Source organism: Primulina huaijiensis, chromosome 8 (assembly GCF_012295235.1).
Source record: "Primulina huaijiensis isolate GDHJ02 chromosome 8, ASM1229523v2, whole genome shotgun sequence".
Taxonomy (NCBI): domain Eukaryota; kingdom Viridiplantae; phylum Streptophyta; class Magnoliopsida; order Lamiales; family Gesneriaceae; genus Primulina; species Primulina huaijiensis.
The window spans coordinates 736135-756437 of record NC_133313.1 but is presented as its reverse complement, the minus strand read 5'-3'; the positions used below and the strand labels follow the sequence as shown (position 1 = coordinate 756437).

The window sequence follows — 20303 nt, the reverse complement described above, 5'->3', positions numbered from 1 at the left end:
ATTTCCTTCCTCTAATTGTATTATTATCTAAATTAGTTACTTTTTCAGGTAAAATAATATGTGCATGAAAATGGGATTTCTTCACATGGATGTCCAAACTAGTGGGTCAGAGTTGGATGTAAAAGAGCAAGCAAAGATTGGTCCTATCCTAACTTAAATAGAAGCTTTTGGGCATGGAAATAGCACAAAAATGGAACAAGAACATAGATAATTTTTATTTCTAAATATTATTTGTTCAAAAGCAATCCAAAAAAGGGGCATACACTATTTTGAAAACAAGACCAACATAATTTAAATAACTTATGGACAAAAATTTTTTAAAATTTAAATTCTCAACCAAAAGAATAGTCTGTTTGACTATAATTTTTGGCTCCAAAACAAAGTGTTTTAAAAATATAAATGGGCCTGCGATTTGGTCAGCGGTGGGGTCTCTATTGAAGATACTGTGAATAGAAAATCTATGGCCAACTTGAATTACCCTTTTCTAATATCCACATAATATTAGTAGAATAACCAAAAGTAGAAAAAGAAATTGTAATATTATTAGTTCCTCTTTTTTAGCCTTGTAATATAATATTTGAATTCAAAAAATATTTTTATTACAAAAATTCTACACAATTACAACTTTAATTCATTATTTGCATTTACTGGTAATATCAAAAACATAATTAAAATTAATTTTATAGTTCTAGTTTTACCCAAAGTTGATAAAAATGTATTTTTTCAAAAAATAAATAATAATAGCATGCAATTAAAAATAAAAAAAATAACTTTATTTTCAAGAAATTGGAGAAAATGAAAAGTCACTGAGCTGTAAACTACCTGGCTTCCTGCCAGATTCTGAAGAATAAGCGTTACAGCTACTCGCATTCGAACTCCCATATACACGAGGCAAGAACACTCCGGTGCCAGTGCACTCCCTTTTCCCCACAACGCCGTCGCCGGGACCGCCCAACAAGAATGCCCTGTTACCCGTCCCGATATTTCGAGTAGGGTTTTGCTTGACGGGCCATGCAGCTTGGTCCATTCTCCCAACTGCCTTTCCGCTCCTGTAATCGTACACTTGTTGCTGCGGGCCGTACCACATTCCACAGCCCGGATTCTCTCTCTTCGCCGTTATCGGCGGAGCCTGTGAAAGTAAAAATAGATGTTTCAACCTTAAATAGACCGAAAATTGATTTTAATGAAGAAAAATGGTTTTTTACCCGTGTAGGCTGGAAAATGGAAGGGCTCAGGGTCTTGGTCGATGAGTGGACCTGAGCCGGGCTTCGCGGCGGTCCGAAAAGGCCTAAATTCCCGGCTGGCCTAAGCCCATCACCGGAATTCAGCTTCAGCTTCGCGACTTGACCTGCGGCTTTACAAATGAGATCGACAACGGCGTCGTTTTTACCCGCGACTTGAGCCGAAGGTGGCGGAGCGCTGTTCGGGCTTCCGATGCTCGACCCGCCGGTGCTCCCGCCTGACCAGTTCCCCAGAGTTGATTGAGGTGAAGTGGACATCACCCAGGCAGCCTTCTGTAGAAAAAAAATCCGCATCCAAAAAAATCAAGAAAAACGTAGAAATTTGCACAGATCGAGTGAATCAAACCAGAAACACCGAGTACCTCAACATGCTCAAGATTCTCGGCTTGGAAATCGTAAGGAAACTCGGTGGGGAAGCAGAAATCGGATCCCAAATCAGGTTTAACGAGCTTTTCTTGGCCAATATCATCGTCAGAAAAGAACTCTGCGGGCAACCAGAAACCAGCTCCTTCGGGAACCACATCCGCCATTGTTGAGGAAGGAGAGAACCGAAGAAGGGAGTGTTTTTCTAGTGGAGTGGAGTGAAGTTTGCTTCTTGAGGAAGATATAATTACGAGGCGGGGAGAGAGAGAGAGAGAGAGAGAGAGAGGGGCCCAAAGGAGGAGTATGCTGAGGACAGGAGGATTGCTTGTATTAAGGTTTCATGGCCATTTGGAGACAGACAAAACAATTCAAAGGTCCGATGGAATTTGGTTGGATTTTGCTTTTAGTTTGGCGTTTTGGGTTCTTTCGAATTTAATTTCAAAACGCCAAAAATTATTGTTTTCCGGGCACAACTTTTTAAATTTGATTTCAAAATTAGAGAAGCAAATGTAATTTGAATTTTTTGGGAGGGCATGATCTTGGTTATATGTGTAGGATATTTATTTTAATCATACTTTTTTCGAAAAATATGTTTTAAAAATTGTATTGATTGATGTGATGTGTATTTGATTTATTATTCTATAATAACATCCTATTATCTATTCTTGTGTGACCATTTAACGGATTTTTATTTGTAAGACGTGTTAATCTTACTTTTATTTACAATAAAATAAAATATTTTTGACATAAAAAATAATAATTTTTCATAAGTAACTAAAATAAGATATCAATCTCATAAAATTGACTCAGAGATTTTTATTGGAGTTTTGGTGTTGTTTTTATAAATTTTATTTGATATTTTAAGAAGATTGTAAATTAGAATTTAAAAAAAAAAATAATCTTGTAAAATATAAAGTATATTGTCTAGTAACTTGTAAACTATTTTTTATAAAATGTGAGGTTATCCCAATATACAGATTTATATTTATGAGACGGATCGACCGATACATACCTAATGTGAAAAGTAATACTTGTGATATCAAAAAATAAATTTTCATTGGATTGATCAAATAAAAAATCACATAAAATTAGTCTGTGAGATAATTTTATAAAACTTTTTCTGATTTTTATAATTTTTTTAAAATCCAATTATCCACACATCTTATATCATGTATCAAATATATCCTAAATGATTTCAATGCTATCAAAATAATAATAATAATAATAATAATAACAACAACATTTATTTTAAAATAAAAACAAAAACCTATAATTATATAGTAGTAGTAGACTTATAACTTATTTGAAACTAAAATTTCAAGTTCAGATAATGCCTTGGTTTCGTAAATTTCGAGTACTTATTTTACAACAAAAATTTAATTTCATCCAAATTTTGATATAAAAATCCAAATTATTAAAATAAAAAAAAAACAATTTGTAATTTCATAGATAAAAATATAGTTACTCGATTTAAATACAATCAAACGCAATCATGGATTATTTTAAATTCAAAAAAAATTGTTGAAACCGTCTCATATGTCAATTTTGTTAGATGAATCTTTAATCCAACCCCAATAGTTAAAAAAATATTATTTTTCATAGTAGATATAGATCGGATCTATTCTTCTCATAAATAAAACCACGTAAGAAGGTCTCACAAAAGACTTTGAGTGACTTTAGATATTTTGATATTATTGTCTTAATATTTAAGGAAAAAAAAAACATCTATCTATAAATTGATAAAATTTAATATTTCATTAACGAAATCTATATTTTTAGAATATTTTTTATAAAATTTAATCAATTATGTATAATTTGTATTTTAAAAAGTATTTATTATATAGATTTCTAATTATAATATTCAGTCATTTTCATCTTATTGCAGATTTTTCTTGTGTGAAAAATCCATAGAAAATTTATTAAAACTTTAGAGTGGTTATATAATAATAAATATATAACAAAAAATAAATGACACAGCAAATATTCACCTATTTATTTATTTATTATTAATGTGAGAACTTGTGATCATTATCTTTTGATACATATTAGGTAATTCTCTGATTAACACAATAGCTCGCAATCATTCTAGTCATTTAAACTGCATTTGACAAATCATGTGCGACATGCTTGCTCGATAAAGTATTGGTAGGAAAATCGAATTTTTGATTTTAGGTTAAACACTAATCTACTCATCAACTCGAACATCATCCAGGAGCGACAATTATTCACTTATTTATTGCCTTGTATTTGCTATAATATTTTTGGTTTATAACATTTATACACACTTTTGCTTCCAAAAGTTGAATAAGTATCACAAAATTAGCCAAACAGTAAATTTAAGTATTTAACAACAAATACTAATTACGTAACATATTTTAAAGTTTAGGAGACTAAAAATATTATATTGAAATGTTTAGGGACTATAAGTGTGGGGACCCGGACGCTAATCAATTCTCAATCATCATTAGGATCAATTTACTAATCAAGTAATTAGGGTCATAAAATTTTTTTTTCTTTTAAATACAGAACGTAGTGAAATCAAACTAATATATGTATCAGTATGAAAGTATAAATCTGATACAACATACAAACATCTCAAAATAAGGTTCAACAACTAATGTCAAGTGTCAAAACCCTATATACATCAAAGTTCGTAGTCTCCACTCTAATCACGATCTCTCCTCATCTCCTGGACCCTGCACCTGCCCCACCTGTTGTCATGCACACATAAAAACATGACAACAGCCGGATAATTCCGGTGAGAATATAATCCCAGTATAAATCAACGAAACATGCAATCATATGATAAACATAAAAGCATGGACAGATAACAGCAATATGTATCAAAATCTGAAACATAATCCATATCAAACTGTCGACAATGCTCGTGACTCTACGACTCAGACTAGATGCAATCCTAGTCTAGGGATCCCGGTTTCCAGATGTTGGTATTCCTATATCGACCGACAGGAATAGAAGAAACTCCAATTATATCCACGTTGATATAACCATACATCCAGTGTCCTGACCTATCCGTCACAGACTGTGGCACTATCGCCAATACACTATCTTGTGACATCGTGCAATGTGCCCGTGGCGATCCCGCCACTATCAGGTACTTCTGTCACAAAATTACTCATCTAATGCATGCTCCTATAAATCCATAGAACATGCATTTTAATCAAATCAATAAACACAATAATAAAACATCAAAATAAGTATGTGATTTAGAGAAACTCAAGTAGATCCTACTTGAGTCGATCTCCCAATCCACATTGAGTTATACCTTTCGTTCGTAGGTTCGGTTTGAAGCAATATTAGTTCTGAACTCAAAACTGTCTCTGTAAATCTGAAACGATATATCGAGAATCATAATATCAATATTTCATTCTCAAATCAACACTGAATCTGATTAATCTGAATTAATTCAAATCAACGGTATAACGGCACAATCTCAATATCCCCGTCAATACAATATCACCAGATATCAATTACAAATCAGAACCCATATCCATTACATTTTGTAACCAATCCATAACTCAAATCTATTCAATTCCCAATCAATATAATCAGAAAATCATAATAATTCCATAAGCAATCCGTTTCCTGATCTGACTTCGATTCTACGGTGTCTAGTATACCAGAACATATAATAATGATCAAATAACAATTCTCCCAATATCATAATTTCAAATGATAAGAGAACTCAATAAAACCTACGTCCAGTAGTAGCTGTCGAGGAGAGGAATACGGTACCGTGTTCGGATTAAAATTCTGATAGACGGATTTGGAATAATCAAAATTCTACGGGATGAAGAAGCTTTGAAAATTTTCCAAAGAATGCACTCTTATCGCTGAAGGTGCTAAGGAATTGACAAAAGTTATATCAAATTGCATGTGACATGTGTCCACTCAAATTGCCATATTTGCACTTTAGTCCCTCAACTTTTCACTATTTGCACATCGGCCTCCGCTCAATCTTTTAATTCAATTTCAATTCTAATTAATTACAAAAACCGTGGAATCTAATTCATCATTCCAACATTCTTGAATTAAATAATCTCGGATTAAAATGATATAATCTCGGGCCTTACAATAAGTATTTTAGTAGTAAACTATAAAGGATAAAGCGTGATTTTCCCACTAAATTCTGTCATTATAATGATTAATATTGTTGTTACTAATAATATAATTAAATTTTATAATTAATATTAATGTTATTATTATTATTATTTCTACTATTATATTATAAGTCTTACTGCTATTAATTATTATTTTTATGTATATAATTATAATAATATGTTTAGTTTATAAGTATATTATAAGTATAAATTATAAATGTGAGAAATGTATTAAGTTTCGAAAGTGACTCGAGCTCTGGAAGTATTAATTTAATTTTAGTGACACGTTCAGGTAATTAAATATAATCAAACAGTTAAATAATTTAATTTAAAACGCATTAAATTTTATACTTATGGTATCACTAATTGATAATTGATTTTCCGTTACTTGTTAGTTATTCATCTTTATACCATTCAATTGTGCCTTTTGCAAGTCCAAATGTACACCCCATCATATTTAAAAAAAAAAAACACTATTGTGAAATTGTCTAATAAGTCATTTTTGTGAGACAAATCTTCTATTCGGGTCACCAATGAAAAATATGAATTTTTATTATAATATGGACATGATTAACTTGTTTCACAAATAAAGATGTGTGAAACTGTCTCAAAAGAGACATATTCTAAATAAAAATATAATATCTAATTATAATAGTCTTCAAGTATGAAACTATTTTTAATTAGAGAATGCTAGCAATGATGTTATAATAAAATTCAAGTTTGTTCATACAAAAATTCAAGTTCGAATAATTGAATCAAGTCAGATAGATTTGTGGCAAAAAAATTTGATACATTTATGTGCTATTATTTTAATTAGTTCAACTATATATGCATGTGTTTCATACTTGTACTGTTAGTTTTATTGGAAAAATATGTTTTCATGTTTTATTATCTTGTACATAAAAGCATAAATAATTATATTGAAAATATTTGGCTATAATTTATAATTAATGTTTGGATAATGTGTTATTTTTACATAAAAATAATGATGTGACTATAATAAACATATTTGTAATGTTTATAGATAATTTGTGAATTCATGAACTTTCGAATTTTGAAAAGAAAAACAGATAAGATATGGTAGTTATAAATAAATCATAAATCTATTAAAAATATTTTATGATATTTTTATCGAATAAAAAAAATTATTTTTTATGCATTATTTGACTTATGAATGCGATGATGAACGAGGCATGATTAAATCAATATATATGGATGATATAATTCTTTCGTGAAACTTGAGTCAAATGTTGAATAAAAACAAATATGTGTAATTAAATTGTAACACCCAAAAAAATTTGAGGTGTTTTGTCAAATTTTAATTAATGAATTTAAATAAAAAATAATAAATAAATCAATAAAAAAATTTATTCAATCAAAATTTTGAAATATATGAATAATTTTTCTCATATTAATCTACTTGTCTAAAAGAGTTGGAATTAAATAAATAAAAATACATATAAATTATATTAGTAAGTTAATTTTATTTTCTACAAATAAAATTTAAATTAAACGCTACAAACACATAAAATAGAAAATAAAATTTAAATTAAACGCTACAAACACATAAAATATGCTAATAATACAATTTAAATAAATAAATAAGTAAAAACAATATATATAATATAAAAAATTAAATAAGAATTAATAAAATATTAAATAATTCAAAATTATCTATTAATAATTAAATTTAATAGATAATTAATTGTTACTAGTTTAATGGACAATGTGTCAATAATTTGATGATAGTCCAACAATTGGCTATGGGTAGATGACGCACTCTACTTCATTTTCCACTATAAACAGGTCTCATTTGATGTATTTCATCGCAAAAATCATTTGAATTTCGTGGGTTTTAGAGAGGAAATAGTAAGGAGTAAAAATAATGAAAAATACAGAGAAAATAGGAAATATTAACAAATCTTTTCCAAAATTTCCGAAAAATTTACACAACATTCCTTTTCTACCCAGAAATACTTTGAAGAATACGATGTATCAAGATCATCAACAAAAATTTCGAATATCGAGTGAAATCGTGAAGAACATTTACGAAAATTTTCCCAAAAAAAAAAAATCAATCCAGGTTACTAGTTGGTGCTTCTTATTTATCCTTCTTTAACGTATTTCCTTCAATTTTAAAATAAAAAATTGTTCAAAATGTTTCTTAGTTCGCAAATGTACCGGATAATCATCCCAGAAATCATCGAAAGTACTGTTTTTGGTAGTCCGAATTGAACTTGATAATCATATTCTAATTTTTCGAAATCTGCTATTGATTTGTTCCGAGCTTTGAAAAGTGTTCAACATGAAAGTTGTAGGAAATGACAAGACGCGTCTCTTGTAAAAATTTCGGTCACGCGTGGTGGCTGGGGCTCAGCCACGCGCCGACGAGTTTTATTAATTTTCTTAATTCCGATCAATTATGCTATATTTTTAGAAATTTCTGAAATTTTTTATGATTTGGACTTAATTGTTATGAATTTTTAAAGTGTTAATCAAAACTTATCGGTACAATTTTTGATGAAATGAATTTTAAAAGATTGCAACACATAGTACCGTTTCTAACCAATGTAAAATCCCTCAAATGATATTTATAGGAATTAGCATGGCTTGGGATCGGCAATTAAGATGAAAAGTGAGCTATGACGTGATGTTTTTCCTATCGGTTTATTCAATAATAGAATTTGGTATTTGACCTAGAATTTATGGTAAATTTTATAAACCATTGATTTATTCAAATATTATATCATGTTATGCATGTCACAATTTATTGATCATATTGTACTGTATCTCTGAATTTCTGTAATTATTGGTTCTTGATTGGTTATCGATTGACTATTATGGATTGAATTATTGAATGAAGGAATGAATAAACGGATGAAATGAGCTTAGATAACAATATATTTATAGGATTTCTAGTCCATTGAACAACGCTGTTTCGACCCGAAAAATGAGTCAAATGAACAACATGTTTAAAATCCGGTATATGATTTATCTGAACAACGTGATTTCGGTCTGAAAATGTGAGTTCACTTTGGCTCGTAAATGCCTGATTGTACGGATTCTACTTTAGTACATGGAGAAAGTTCAACACCGAATGTTGGTGGGAGCCATCTCTTTAGTCCACATTATTCATTCATAGTCCTGAACAATTACTCTATGTCACTTGACATGTTGTTTTCATAACAATACGTTACTATTGATACATGTCATCTCATATTCAATTACTTCATTAATATATTATTGTTTGTTTTGTTAACCATATATAAGTCTAATTTTTTCCCTCACCAAGTCCCTAAAGACTAAACATTTATTTTCTTTTGGTTTATGGTAAATTCCATCTGCATGATTTCATGACTCCAAATAGGATGTAAATTGGGAAAATAGAAATGTTGACTTAGCAAGACCGTGACTCTTCCGTTGAATTCATATTTTTCTTATCTTTTGTAAAATCAATAATTGTATATACTTTTACTATTGCAATTAAGATGACGACGATATTATGATTCGAGCCCAACATAAATAATATTTTATCATTCATACCAAATGATCGATAAGTCGATACAAATATTTTCGTAAAAGTCAATTGGTGTCATGAAAACAAACTGACGAATAGTCTCTCGCCTTATACATAATATCAAAGACAAATTTGAGGGAAAAAAACCCTCGCTAGGAGGAGCAAGTGGGTGTACGTCAACCCAAGAAAGAGTGAAGAAAGCCCAACAAGCCGCTATTGTAAAAGAAAGGAGATATTAGCCGGAGCAACACTGGACGGTAGCAGTGGTCAGCAGGGACCCCAAGCGGCCGAACGGCCGGTACTACCTGCCTAACAATCAAAATTCGAGAAATTTTTTTCCCATCAAAATCTGAGCATTGTTTTTTTCGCAAAAATTTATGTGAGACTGTTTAACGAGCCAATTGTGAGACGAGTTTTCGACACAATTTTATTTTTTTGATAGATATCTATGTACTAGACTAATATGGATGTGGCAAAATTTGAGTGATTTTGATATATAATGTGGAAATGTTGGTTTTTAACCTTCCGCAAATTTTAATTTTAATAGATTGCATTTCTAAAATTTTGGCAAAGATAAAGAAGCTAAATGATAGAACATCTACGATATAAATATGAGTAGGTCTTTCATAAGACGGTCTCACAGATCTTTAATCGTGAGACGGATCAATCATGTCCATATTTACAATAAAAATTAATATATTTGACATAAAAAGTATTATTTTTTCGTGAGTGACCCATATAGAATATATTTTTCACAAAATTGACCCGTGAAACCGTCTCATAGGAGTTTTTGTGTATAAATATATATTAATTATATATATGAACAAAAATTTATATTAATTTTCTTCATAAATTATTAACACAAAGAAAAATTAGACAAACAGATCAAAATTAATTAAAATTTGTAGTTACTAAATTTTAGATTTTTTATATATATATATATAATTTTGAATTTGCTTAAATATTAATGTAATATCATTATCATTATTTTTTAATAAGATTATTAGAACTTTCAAACTTATTAAAATTACGACGTTATCAATTGATTATTTTTAAATTAAGTAATCAAATTTATTTTTAAAATAAAATAGTAATGATTTTTTATGTTTTATTTTTATATTAAAATAGGAAAAACAAATAGTTTTAAAACTAAAATAAAAAATGAGAGTTTCATGATTAATTTTGGTCCCTATAATTTAATAAATACCATAAACTAGTCTCTAAAAATATATTTAACCAGAAAATAAATGGCAATTACTAATTTTGTTGCAATTTTCTAAATTTAAGGACTAAAATATCATATTACTAGTGTCCAAAAACATTATTTGTATAAAATAAGTATTCTTTTGAATCAAGAAAAAAACTAATACTAGTAATTATCAAATACAATCATTAAATTATTTAATCTTCGGTTTCTAGATTAAAATTATATGGCAGATTAAATTTGTCGGTCAATAGAAAAAGAAATGAAATGAAAATACATTTTTTAATGAATGATCACAAAAATTATTTTAACATATTTTTTTTATTTGATTAATCATCGAACCACTGTATCTCAAGCTCTCCAAATTTCTACGATTTTTCGTATATATAAACAAATTTTGTAACAATATCATATCTACAAGATTTGCACCAATCAATTCCTACTCTCTTTCACTCAGTATTACGACCCTGTTTCTTGTTGGTGGGTAGGTGAAAGCAAGGTTGTTGAGTCACTTGATTAACTCCTGTTCATTTTCTTCTTCCGCCGTAGTATATAAACACGGAATTCATCGTTTCTTGATTTTACAGGTAGTTTTAGAGGAGTAGAATCGAAGATGGGGGCGATCAGGGCGGCGGTGGCCGATGGGGTGCTGACGTTCATGTGGATTTTCTGCGCGTCGGGGCTGGGTGCCGCCACGTACGTCATAGCTTCGGCGCTGAGCGTGGCCCCTGGCCTCCCGACGCTTTTTATCACCACGTTTCTTGTTTTCGTGCTGTTGTTTATATTCGGCTTCGTCGGAGATTTGATGGGCGGCGCGACGTTCAACCCCACCGCCACTGCTGCGTTCTACGCGGCCGGGCTTGGGGGCGCCGACTCTCTTATTTCTGCAGCGATTCGGTTTCCTGCTCAGGTATGTAAGTGGGTTCACTGCTCTTTTTCGTCATCGATCGAAAGAATTGTGATGGATGGATAAAACCATTTTCCAATTCCTTGAGCTTGAATTGGAAGGGGATGGGATATAGCAAAAAAAATTGTTTTTTTAGAAAATTGTAAAAAAATTGAATGATATATTTATCATTTGGTGTAAATGTGATTAGTATTGATAACACCAAAATTTAATTTAAAAAATAAATTACAATTAGGCTATTTGAAGTTAAATATTGGGTTCAAGTCCTCTTATTGCTTCATGGATTTATTCTTTCTTTTTTATTGCTTTGTTTATCTAACAAAGTATCTGTGTTATATTAGAGCTTCATCATTTATAACTACGATCGATTTTATCATTTTTTCTAGTTTAAAAAGTCGTTGGAATCGTATAACACGCAAATTACTCACTTTTAGTTTATTGTAATCTTGTTTTTGAGCTTTGAATAGCAATTACAAGTATTTAATTGTGTTTAGCTGGCAATCTTATCTTAAGATGAAGATTTTTTACTCTTATATTTACTGATGATATCATCATTATGTGTACGATTACTTTTTGACACAGACTACCTTTAAACCCGTGGCAAGATGTGGTATACAAACTTGTAATAGAAGTATGTTTATGAGGTTGTACATCAGCAAGTTTTTTGTGTGCTGGTTAACATTTTTTTGCATCCACTTGTAGAAATCAATGAGCCTATGACAATGTTTAGTTGGAAGTTAATTTTCTTCGGGTTGCGTTTACGAAATATTCCATCTGTCTTTTGTATCCTTGACAGGCAGCTGGCGCAGTTGGTGGCGTCCTCGCGATATCGGAGGCTATGCCGATTAAGTACAAGCACATGCTTGGAGGTCCTTATTTAAAGGTTGATTTGCACACCGGAGCTGTAGTTGAGGGCGTCTTGACTTTCATAATCACTTTTGCAGTACTTCTTATTGTGATTAAGGGTCCGAGTAACCTAGTTATCAAGAATTGGCTGCTTTCCATGTCGACTGTTTCGCTAATTGTTGCAGGTTCGAGTTATACGGGACCTTCCATGAATCCTGCCAATGTAAGCACCGCGTCTCCTCTGATTTAAAATACTGTGGAAATTATTTTCTAAAATCTGGTTATACTCTCACCATGTTATTATTTCAGTTAGTTCTTCTAGAAATCTCTCAGCCATGATTAAATTACTTTGAAACCGAGGAAAATTCTCTTTTGCTTGTTGTATAGGGAAAGCTCTACACATCATCTTTCGTCTTTTAGAATAAATATCCAATTTCTAGAATCTGCTGTCTAGGAACTACGGTATGCTAATATCCTTATAAATCGGGATTCCATGCATATATAATTGCTCGACTGAAATCTTAAATATCTTTTGCATAATTGTTACCCAGCGTAGGAACTGGAAGACTGAACCGAGTTCTTATTACTCTCTGTTTTATTCCTGAAACGCACTGTTCAATAAGCTTTTGGTCTTGATTATACCTTTGCCTTCTCTGATTGTATCTCATTTGAAAGTAGAAGTTAAATCCTTTGACGTGGGCATTGTGTTTTATAATCTCAGCTGCCTTTAGTTTGACTGTGGCACACAAAATTTATATCAGTGGGATTAGTAACATTTTTTCCCTTAAAAAATTTGAAGCGCTGATAAAAGATAAGAAAAAATGGTTCAATCTTAATCCTTCTGTTAAAGGCAATGTAAAATGAACGTGGAAGGCTGTTTGAATCACTTCTTTGAGAGCTAAACTTCAACTTTTCATGTTATGAGAAATATTACTTTTGATTTTACGAGTCTAACATATTCGGGGTAGGGCGTCTTATGTTGAGATCTATCATGTCCGGAAGTAAGGAAAAATACAATCTCCCCGGCCATTTCCAAACTCATGTTGTGTGCTTTTGTAACTACAACCACTTGTTTCTGATACATCTCCTGGGAGCAACATCTAAAGGGGAGAAGATCCCTGTTGTGTTAGAGTGTCAATGTGATTCTGATACCTCATTTTGTGTCTTTTGTTCTTTGGTGTCAGAGGCTAATCTCCTTGGCTTAATTTTAGTTGAAACATTCAAAAATTTCTAGAGCTGGGATTCTTCATGATTGTTGATTGTGCCAACTTTGATAGAGATGACCAAAAACCTCTTAAGTTAGCATAAGCGTTGTTTGTACAATGGTGGAGTTCCTTAGTTCTCAAATGCAAAGTAAAGAATCTTACCAGGGCAACCATATATGCAAAATTATACTATTCTGCATGCAATTTGGAGCTAACCAATTTGAGAAGCCACGGAATCAGTTGTCCAATTATCCCGCAATTTACATTCTTGATTAAATTCTTAACTGTTATAGATCTTTTAAAAGAAACGAGATTTGCATTAATTCATAGATCTTGTCAATATAACAGAAACACCTTCACAGCTAGCTTTTCTTGGTTCTTTACTTTTTTTTTTTATATCCACACAGGCATTTGGTTGGGCATACCTAAATAACAAGCACAACACGTGGGAGCAATTCTATGTATATTGGATCTGTCCCTTCGTCGGAGCTATACTGGCTGCCTGGATTTTCCGCTTCCTATTTCCTCCCCCGTCCCCAGCGAAGAAGAAGAAGTCAGAGTGAACAAGATATTAGTCATCGCAGCGGTTCAAGATTGCGAGTACCCAAGAAATCTTGTGTGAACTTTGGTCGATCTAAGTAGCTATAAATCATTGGATTACATCATATTTCTTCCTTGGATCGATGAATGCATTTCATTTGATTAGTATTGCTTCCTTCATACACTTGTTTCGAACCAATTCAACATATGTTGTGTATTATGTCCAAGTTTAAACGTGATTGATTACTCAGAAATTAAGAGTAATAAATGTTTTTATTTAATATTTTAATTATATCAAGGGAAACAATAGATTAAATAAATATAACAAGTTTGAGTATCAAATCTAATAAACACATAAGTCTTGAAATTATAATTATTAATAGTTTTTCTATAATAATACATATATAAAAAAAGTAGGTCTCTTGTGACGATCTCACAAATCTTTATCTGTGAGGCGTGTTAACTCTACCGATATTCACAATAAAAGTAATACTTTTAGTATAAAAAATAATAATTTTTCATGGATGATCCAAATAAGAGATCTGTCTCACAATATACGAACCGTGAGACCGTCTCACACAAGTTTTTATCTTATAAAAAAGGCTAAATATTTTCTTATTCTTTGTTGAACTTTTATTTTCTTATTCTTTGTTGAACTCTGATTAACCTCATCTTCTGTATTTATATCTTTTATGTCACTCCAAGGCACTCGTTATCGTTGAACTCTCTTTTAATCCTATCGTCTAACCATTTTAGACAGGATTTTTCTTAATATATATATTGATAAAAGACAAAAACAATTGGATTTTGAATGTCAATTCAAGACTTTTGTGGAGCAACGGTAAATGCTGAAAGAAGGCGAAAGCACTTTACTTTTATTGCCTTTTTCTTCTCACAACGTGCCATTATAACGTTATTGCTTCCATCATTTTTCTTAGTCTCTTACAAATAAGAAATCTTTGGTCCATCTTTTTGGATGGTGTATTCTTCTTTTTTTTCCCCGTAAATATTTATTTATTTATTTCTTTGGATTTAAAATAATAACTTCTAATTATCCATTATTTGAGAAGTAAATATATATGATCCATTTTAAATGATTTTAATATGTTTTAACTTGAAAACAGGGATCATAGAAATTATAAATAATTAGTGTAATGTCTTAAAACTTATTGTAAGCGGTGGTGTGGCTCACGAGACTTGATGGGGGGTAGCGTAAGCGTCCCAATTCGAAATAATTTCAACCAATTAAATTGATTATTCCTATGCCTCTTTAATTATTTGTCTCATTTAGCTTTAATAAACGAGGGGCAGAACGGTAAACTCACTCAGCATAGGCCGATCCGTCCCCCCTACGGCTGCGAAGTCTTCTTTTTCATTATAAAATATCATTATTTTGAATAGGACAGGGAGACGAGAATTGGAAATATTAACGTTAGGCGTTGGTCCTTTTTACAGCAACATTTAAACTTCGAAATTCAAATCTGCTGTACGCATGCAAGTAGAGAGACGGGGTTTTCTTATCCAGGAGCATGTTAAGAGAGTGGATCGAAGTTTGCCCGTGAAGCCATTTGCTTAAAAAACCCATCTTTTTGTCTTTTTTTCTAGCTTTGGAAGTGAGCTTCGATGGTATTTATTCTTGAGCTGGAGTAGCTGTTATTTCTTTTTTCCTTTGTCGGCATATTTATTGGGGGCCTTTTCGGTGTTTAAATGGACGGTGTGGATGGGAAGAGTAAGAAAAAAGATGGGTCCGAGTCATTTAGTATTGACTCGGTGACTGAACCAAGAAAGAGCACGAGCTGTGGTGGAAGATCGAGTTCTGATGATTCTTGTTCGGCTAAATTGGGTTGGCCTATTGGGCAAGCTATGGTTACTGATAAGTGTTTGAAGAAGGATGCTTTTGAAGAAGAAAGCAAGACCAATTCGAATGCCAAGGGTGGTGCAGATGACGATTCTTTGTCGAAGAAGGAGAGTTCAAAGTTTTCAGGTCATTAATTATGTTTAAACTCCACATCTCCTCATCTATTTCTGCTTGAGGTGCGTAATTATGTTTGATATGTTGAAAAGAACAACAAAATCACCTGCTTGGTAACATCAATTTTCACTTCTACTTGCGTAGAAGTTTGATCTTTTCCCTGCCCTTCACTTTTATATAGATTTCATTAAGATATTTGTATATTTTTTGTTCCTTTTTATTTTGTTTGAGTGTGTGTGTAAACTATGTGATTTTTCTGGTATTTACTTCATGTACTTGTTATGCTAGTCAATGTAGATCACTACTAATAAGCCAGCATTTGTTTGCAAAAATGCATGAATTTGAAACATATTTCGTATGTGCTGTAATTCTGAACTTAGTTGAAATTGAAATTATGAACCAAAGTATAAATTTTGAAATGCGATTTTGTCCTAAGTGGAATTCGTCTCACTAGAACACACTCTTAAATGCTGCAGAAATGGAGATGATGAAAGAGCGTTTCGCAAAATTGTTGCTTGGTGAAGACATGTCTGGCAGTGGTCAAGGGGTTTGCCCAGCATTAGCCATTTCAAATGCCATTACCAATTTATGTGGTAAAGACTTATCCCCTTGCCTTTTGTCAACTATCCCCTTGCCTTTTGTCAAGTTTTCTGTCTCAATTAGTATCAAGAATTTGAAACATATCTTCACTTTTTGCTTAGACTACTATTGGTTCATGACATGTTGGTGATATTGTCATTTAGCTACTGTGTTTGGGCAATTGTGGAGATTGGAACCTATTCCTTGTGAAAAGAAAACTATGTGGAAAAGGGAGATGGAATGTTTGCTCAGTGTGAGTGATCATATCGTCGAAATGATACCCTCATGGCAAACATTTCCCGATGGGAAAAAGCTTGAGGTAACTCCCGCTTGAAGCATTTTCGTTGGTTTTGTACTTCAAATGTTTGCAGTAATTATTTTTGAAAGAATTATCGCTTTTACCCTAAACCCTTCAGGTGATGACATGTCGACCCAGATCAGATCTATTACTCAATCTCCCTGCTCTTCGCAAGCTTGACAACATGTTGCTTGTAAGAGTTTTAACTCTACCCTTTGGTCCCTTCACTGCTGGAGTGAGCATAAGTCTAGTTTCATATTCTTTCTTTGGTATTGTAGGATATGCTGGACAGTTTCACGAATACGGAATTTTGGTACATTGATCAAGGCGTATCAGCACCAGAGGCTGATGGATCAGCATCTTTTCGAAAAGTTGTCCCAAGGCAAGAGGAGAAGTGGTGGTTGCCCGTGCCACGTGTACCTACTGGCGGTTTCCCTGAGGAATCAAGAAAGCACTTAAATTCCAAGCGTGAATGCGGGAGCCAGATTCTTAAAGCTGCTATGGCCATCAACAGCATTGCTTTGGCTGAAATGGAAATCCCTGAGATGTATTTCGAAACTCTTCCAAAGGTTTGATTCCTAAAATATAGACCCAGGCCAATAATAGTCTTTAATTTATCAATTAGTAGTGAAGATATCAATCATTGCTGAACAAGTATTGACATGTTATAGAACGGAAGAGCGTGCCTTGGGGATGTCATATACCGTTACATCACTTCTGAACACTTCTCCTCCGAATGCTTGCTTGATTGTCTTGACATGTCTTCTGAACATTGCGTTTTGGAGATTGCAAATCGAGTCGAGGCTTCAATCTATGTTTGGCGTCGAAGACTTCACTTCAAAACTGCTGCTCATCCAACTCGTTCTGCTGCCAAATCATCTTGGGAGATTGTCAAAGATCTCATGGTAGATGGAGATAAGAGAGAATTACTGGCTGAAAGAGCCGAAGGCCTCCTACTTTGCCTGAAACAACGTTTCCCTGGACTTGCACAAACTACATTAGATGCAATGAAAATACAGTTCAACAAGGTTGAAATCCACGCAAAATTGTCTTCAAAACAAATTTTATTTTTCTCATCTGCTCGTTGATTTTCCCATAACTTTTCAGGATGTCGGGAAGTCCATCCTAGAGAGCTACTCGAGGGTCTTGGAAAGTTTAGCTTTTAGTATCGTGGCACGTATTGACGATCTACTTTACGTAGATGACTTGACTAAGCATTCAGATAAGCTTTCATCAGTGCCTAGAGTGAGTGTAATTTCTCACAAAAAGGTGTCAATCCCATGTTCTGTGCCTGTCTCGGGCACTCCTTACCGGACATCATTCACAACTCCCAGCTTTTCGCCTGCTCTAATTAGCCCTGCTAGAGGACAAGAGAGAACTCCATTTCTAGGCAGAAATGGCAACCGACCGCCACGTCGTGGTATGGGGGTTAAACGAGTCTTGACAAACTATCTTGGTGGCGAGGTAAAAGTGAAGACTTGTGGCAACGTGTTAGAAGGTGGCTTGGATTCTGGTTCGAGCAGATATAATGATGGAATAGCAGCTTCTCGTCTCAGCATGGAACAGATGGATTCTCGTTCAATACAAACTGAGTCGAAGTCACAACAAATAGATCGGTAAACTTCATGGAGAAAGAGGAAGAACATGTACGAAAAAAGTTGGTTTTTTGGAATGAGACATGTCTGCCATTAACCTTATTTCTCTTGATTTTATTTATTAGTCTGTTACATTATCTTGATGTGTAACCACTTCAAATGAATTCAAACTTCTTGTATTCTTATCTTGTCCTTGGTGCACACATGGTGCAAATGATGTTTCGATTAGCAAGTTCACCACTATCCAGAAACTTGTGATTTTTCTTTGTGCTATCCTACTTCAAACCATACATTTCCATTCAGCCACAAATAAACTCCAAAAAACAAAATATAAAATACAATAACATAACACCAAGTTCGTGCAACAAAATATAAGAAAACAAGAAACGGAAAGCATCATTCAAATGCTTTTGCATCAGCCAGCAAGTGCCCGAATTCAATCCCAGACACAGAAGTCATGAAGTGGATTCCAATTGCTTCATCACTGATCAGCAGTACAAGATATGAACGTCTGCGGTGTCGAGAGGGTGGTTGTGATCAGGTTCGGAAGTTGGGACAGAATCATACATATTGTCTTCATACTGTTAGAGATTGCCGGGGTAAGCCTGAGATTGCTGTAACTATCCCAAAGAGATGTAATCTTGCTGATAGGCCTGTAGGATACAAGTGTGGAGGTTATTTTTTATTATTTTAAAGTTCTTTAATTCAATATCTTCTCTAATTTTAGCTTGTTATTAACTTTATTCAACTATTGAGTTTGCTTATTTAAAAAAGTCAAAATTCATCATCTCATAAATGTATTGAACCGGCTCCTTAAATAAATTCATTAGGCTTAATAAAATTCTTTCCAAATCCTCTTTTCGTCCAAATGTCCCTCTATTGCTCAATTAGAATCACCTCAACATTTTCTCCTATATTCTATACATATTTGTATGCTGATTATATTCACATAGTGCATGGAGTTTATTTTGATTAAAAAAATTAATTGAAAATATAAAATTTTGTTAAATTGTTTGGATGAGTATTGGATTCTAATAATATTTAACCGACACACATAGAGAGGCTAATGCTACGTACGGTATACACAGCATGCATCGATTACAATTCATGTTGCATGGATAATACATATAGACCTGACGACGGATATAATCAGGGGTTGGTGAACCACAACCTAGATTGGCTCTCTAATCACGGCTTTTGGTGATCCATAATCACGGTTTTGGTCCATAAACTTGTCGGGTTTATTGCCGGGTCGGGTTTCGACAAAGTCCATTGCCATATCTGATCTTGACATTGAAAAATACTTATGTGATATCATAAAATGTTGACGTGACATAAAAAATTATTGACTTAAAATGTATAATTTCAACTAGCGTCCGGTGGGACACGATACATGCATACATATAAAAATAGAGTTAAATAATATTTGTTGATAAGAAGAAAGTGGTTTAGACAAACCCAAAATTACTCTATGACTCTATTTGGTTAGTATAGGGTGGGTACGGTGCTCTCATATTATATAATAGAAAAAAATTTTAATTTTAGTCCTATAGTTTGTCCAATTTTCGAGTTTTAATCTTATAACTTGTCAAAATTTAGTTTGCATCCAATAACTTAGATTTTTATTGTAGTATATATTTTTTTTCCGAAACCATTAAATCTACCGCATATTGTTTATTTGACATCGATACTCTCATGCTATACTTATGTCATAAGAATAAAAAATATGAAAATCAAACTTTGACAAGTACATGACTAAACCCAAAACAAGCTAATTTACAAAACTAAAATTTTAATTTCCCAAATAGTAAGGATAAATAATAGTATAGATGTTAACATTGATCTCGACTTAAGAAAAAGTTATATCTTGATGAACTTTAAGATCGATGTACCTAACACATTCATTTTTTTATTT

At 32.5% G+C, this 20303-nt stretch overlaps 2 protein-coding genes and 1 pseudogene across 3 annotated transcripts; 2 read left to right on the top strand and 1 right to left on the bottom strand.

Annotated features, from left to right (window-relative positions):
- LOC140983614 (tRNA ligase 1-like) overlaps nt 1-1926 on the bottom strand; it is a 42407-nt pseudogene extending 40481 nt beyond the window's left edge.
- Nucleotides 1927-10774: 8848 nt separating this feature from the next.
- Nucleotides 10775-14225, top strand: LOC140983251 (aquaporin SIP1-1). Of its 2 annotated transcripts, none has more exons than XM_073450208.1 (4): nt 10775-10945; nt 11034-11356; nt 12150-12422; nt 13812-14225. In XM_073450208.1, exons 2-4 carry the CDS (start codon nt 11060-11062, stop codon nt 13965-13967), a joined length of 726 nt encoding a protein of 241 aa, XP_073306309.1. In that variant the 5' UTR covers nt 10775-10945; nt 11034-11059; the 3' UTR covers nt 13968-14225. The 2 variants fall into 2 exon arrangements, with proteins under 2 accessions (XP_073306309.1, XP_073306310.1); XM_073450209.1 differs by having other exon boundaries at nt 10787-10934; nt 11038-11356.
- Nucleotides 14226-15342: 1117 nt separating this feature from the next.
- On the top strand, nt 15343-18625 carry LOC140983165 (rop guanine nucleotide exchange factor 5-like). Its single transcript, XM_073450092.1, has 7 exons — nt 15343-15928; nt 16393-16509; nt 16660-16814; nt 16912-16986; nt 17072-17362; nt 17465-17821; nt 17901-18625. The coding sequence occupies exons 1-7, from the start codon at nt 15652-15654 to the stop codon at nt 18411-18413; spliced, it is 1785 nt and encodes a 594-aa protein (XP_073306193.1). The 5' UTR covers nt 15343-15651; the 3' UTR covers nt 18414-18625.
- The last annotated feature ends 1678 nt before the right edge of the window (nt 18626-20303 follow it).

Excerpts from the sequence above, each read along its gene's own strand:
- LOC140983251 (XM_073450208.1), top strand. The coding sequence starts at position 11,060 with ATGGGGGCGATCAGGGCGGCGGTGGCCGATGGGGTGCTGACGTTCATG. Across the intron at positions 11,357-12,149 it reads CGATTCGGTTTCCTGCTCAG|GCAGCTGGCGCAGTTGGTGG; the intron begins GTATGTAAGTGG and ends TATCCTTGACAG. Across the intron at positions 12,423-13,811 it reads CTTCCATGAATCCTGCCAAT|GCATTTGGTTGGGCATACCT; the intron begins GTAAGCACCGCG and ends ATATCCACACAG.
- LOC140983165 (XM_073450092.1), top strand. The coding sequence starts at position 15,652 with ATGGACGGTGTGGATGGGAAGAGTAAGAAAAAAGATGGGTCCGAGTCA. Across the intron at positions 16,510-16,659 it reads TGCCATTACCAATTTATGTG|CTACTGTGTTTGGGCAATTG; the intron begins GTAAAGACTTAT and ends ATTGTCATTTAG. Across the intron at positions 16,987-17,071 it reads AGCTTGACAACATGTTGCTT|GATATGCTGGACAGTTTCAC; the intron begins GTAAGAGTTTTA and ends TTGGTATTGTAG.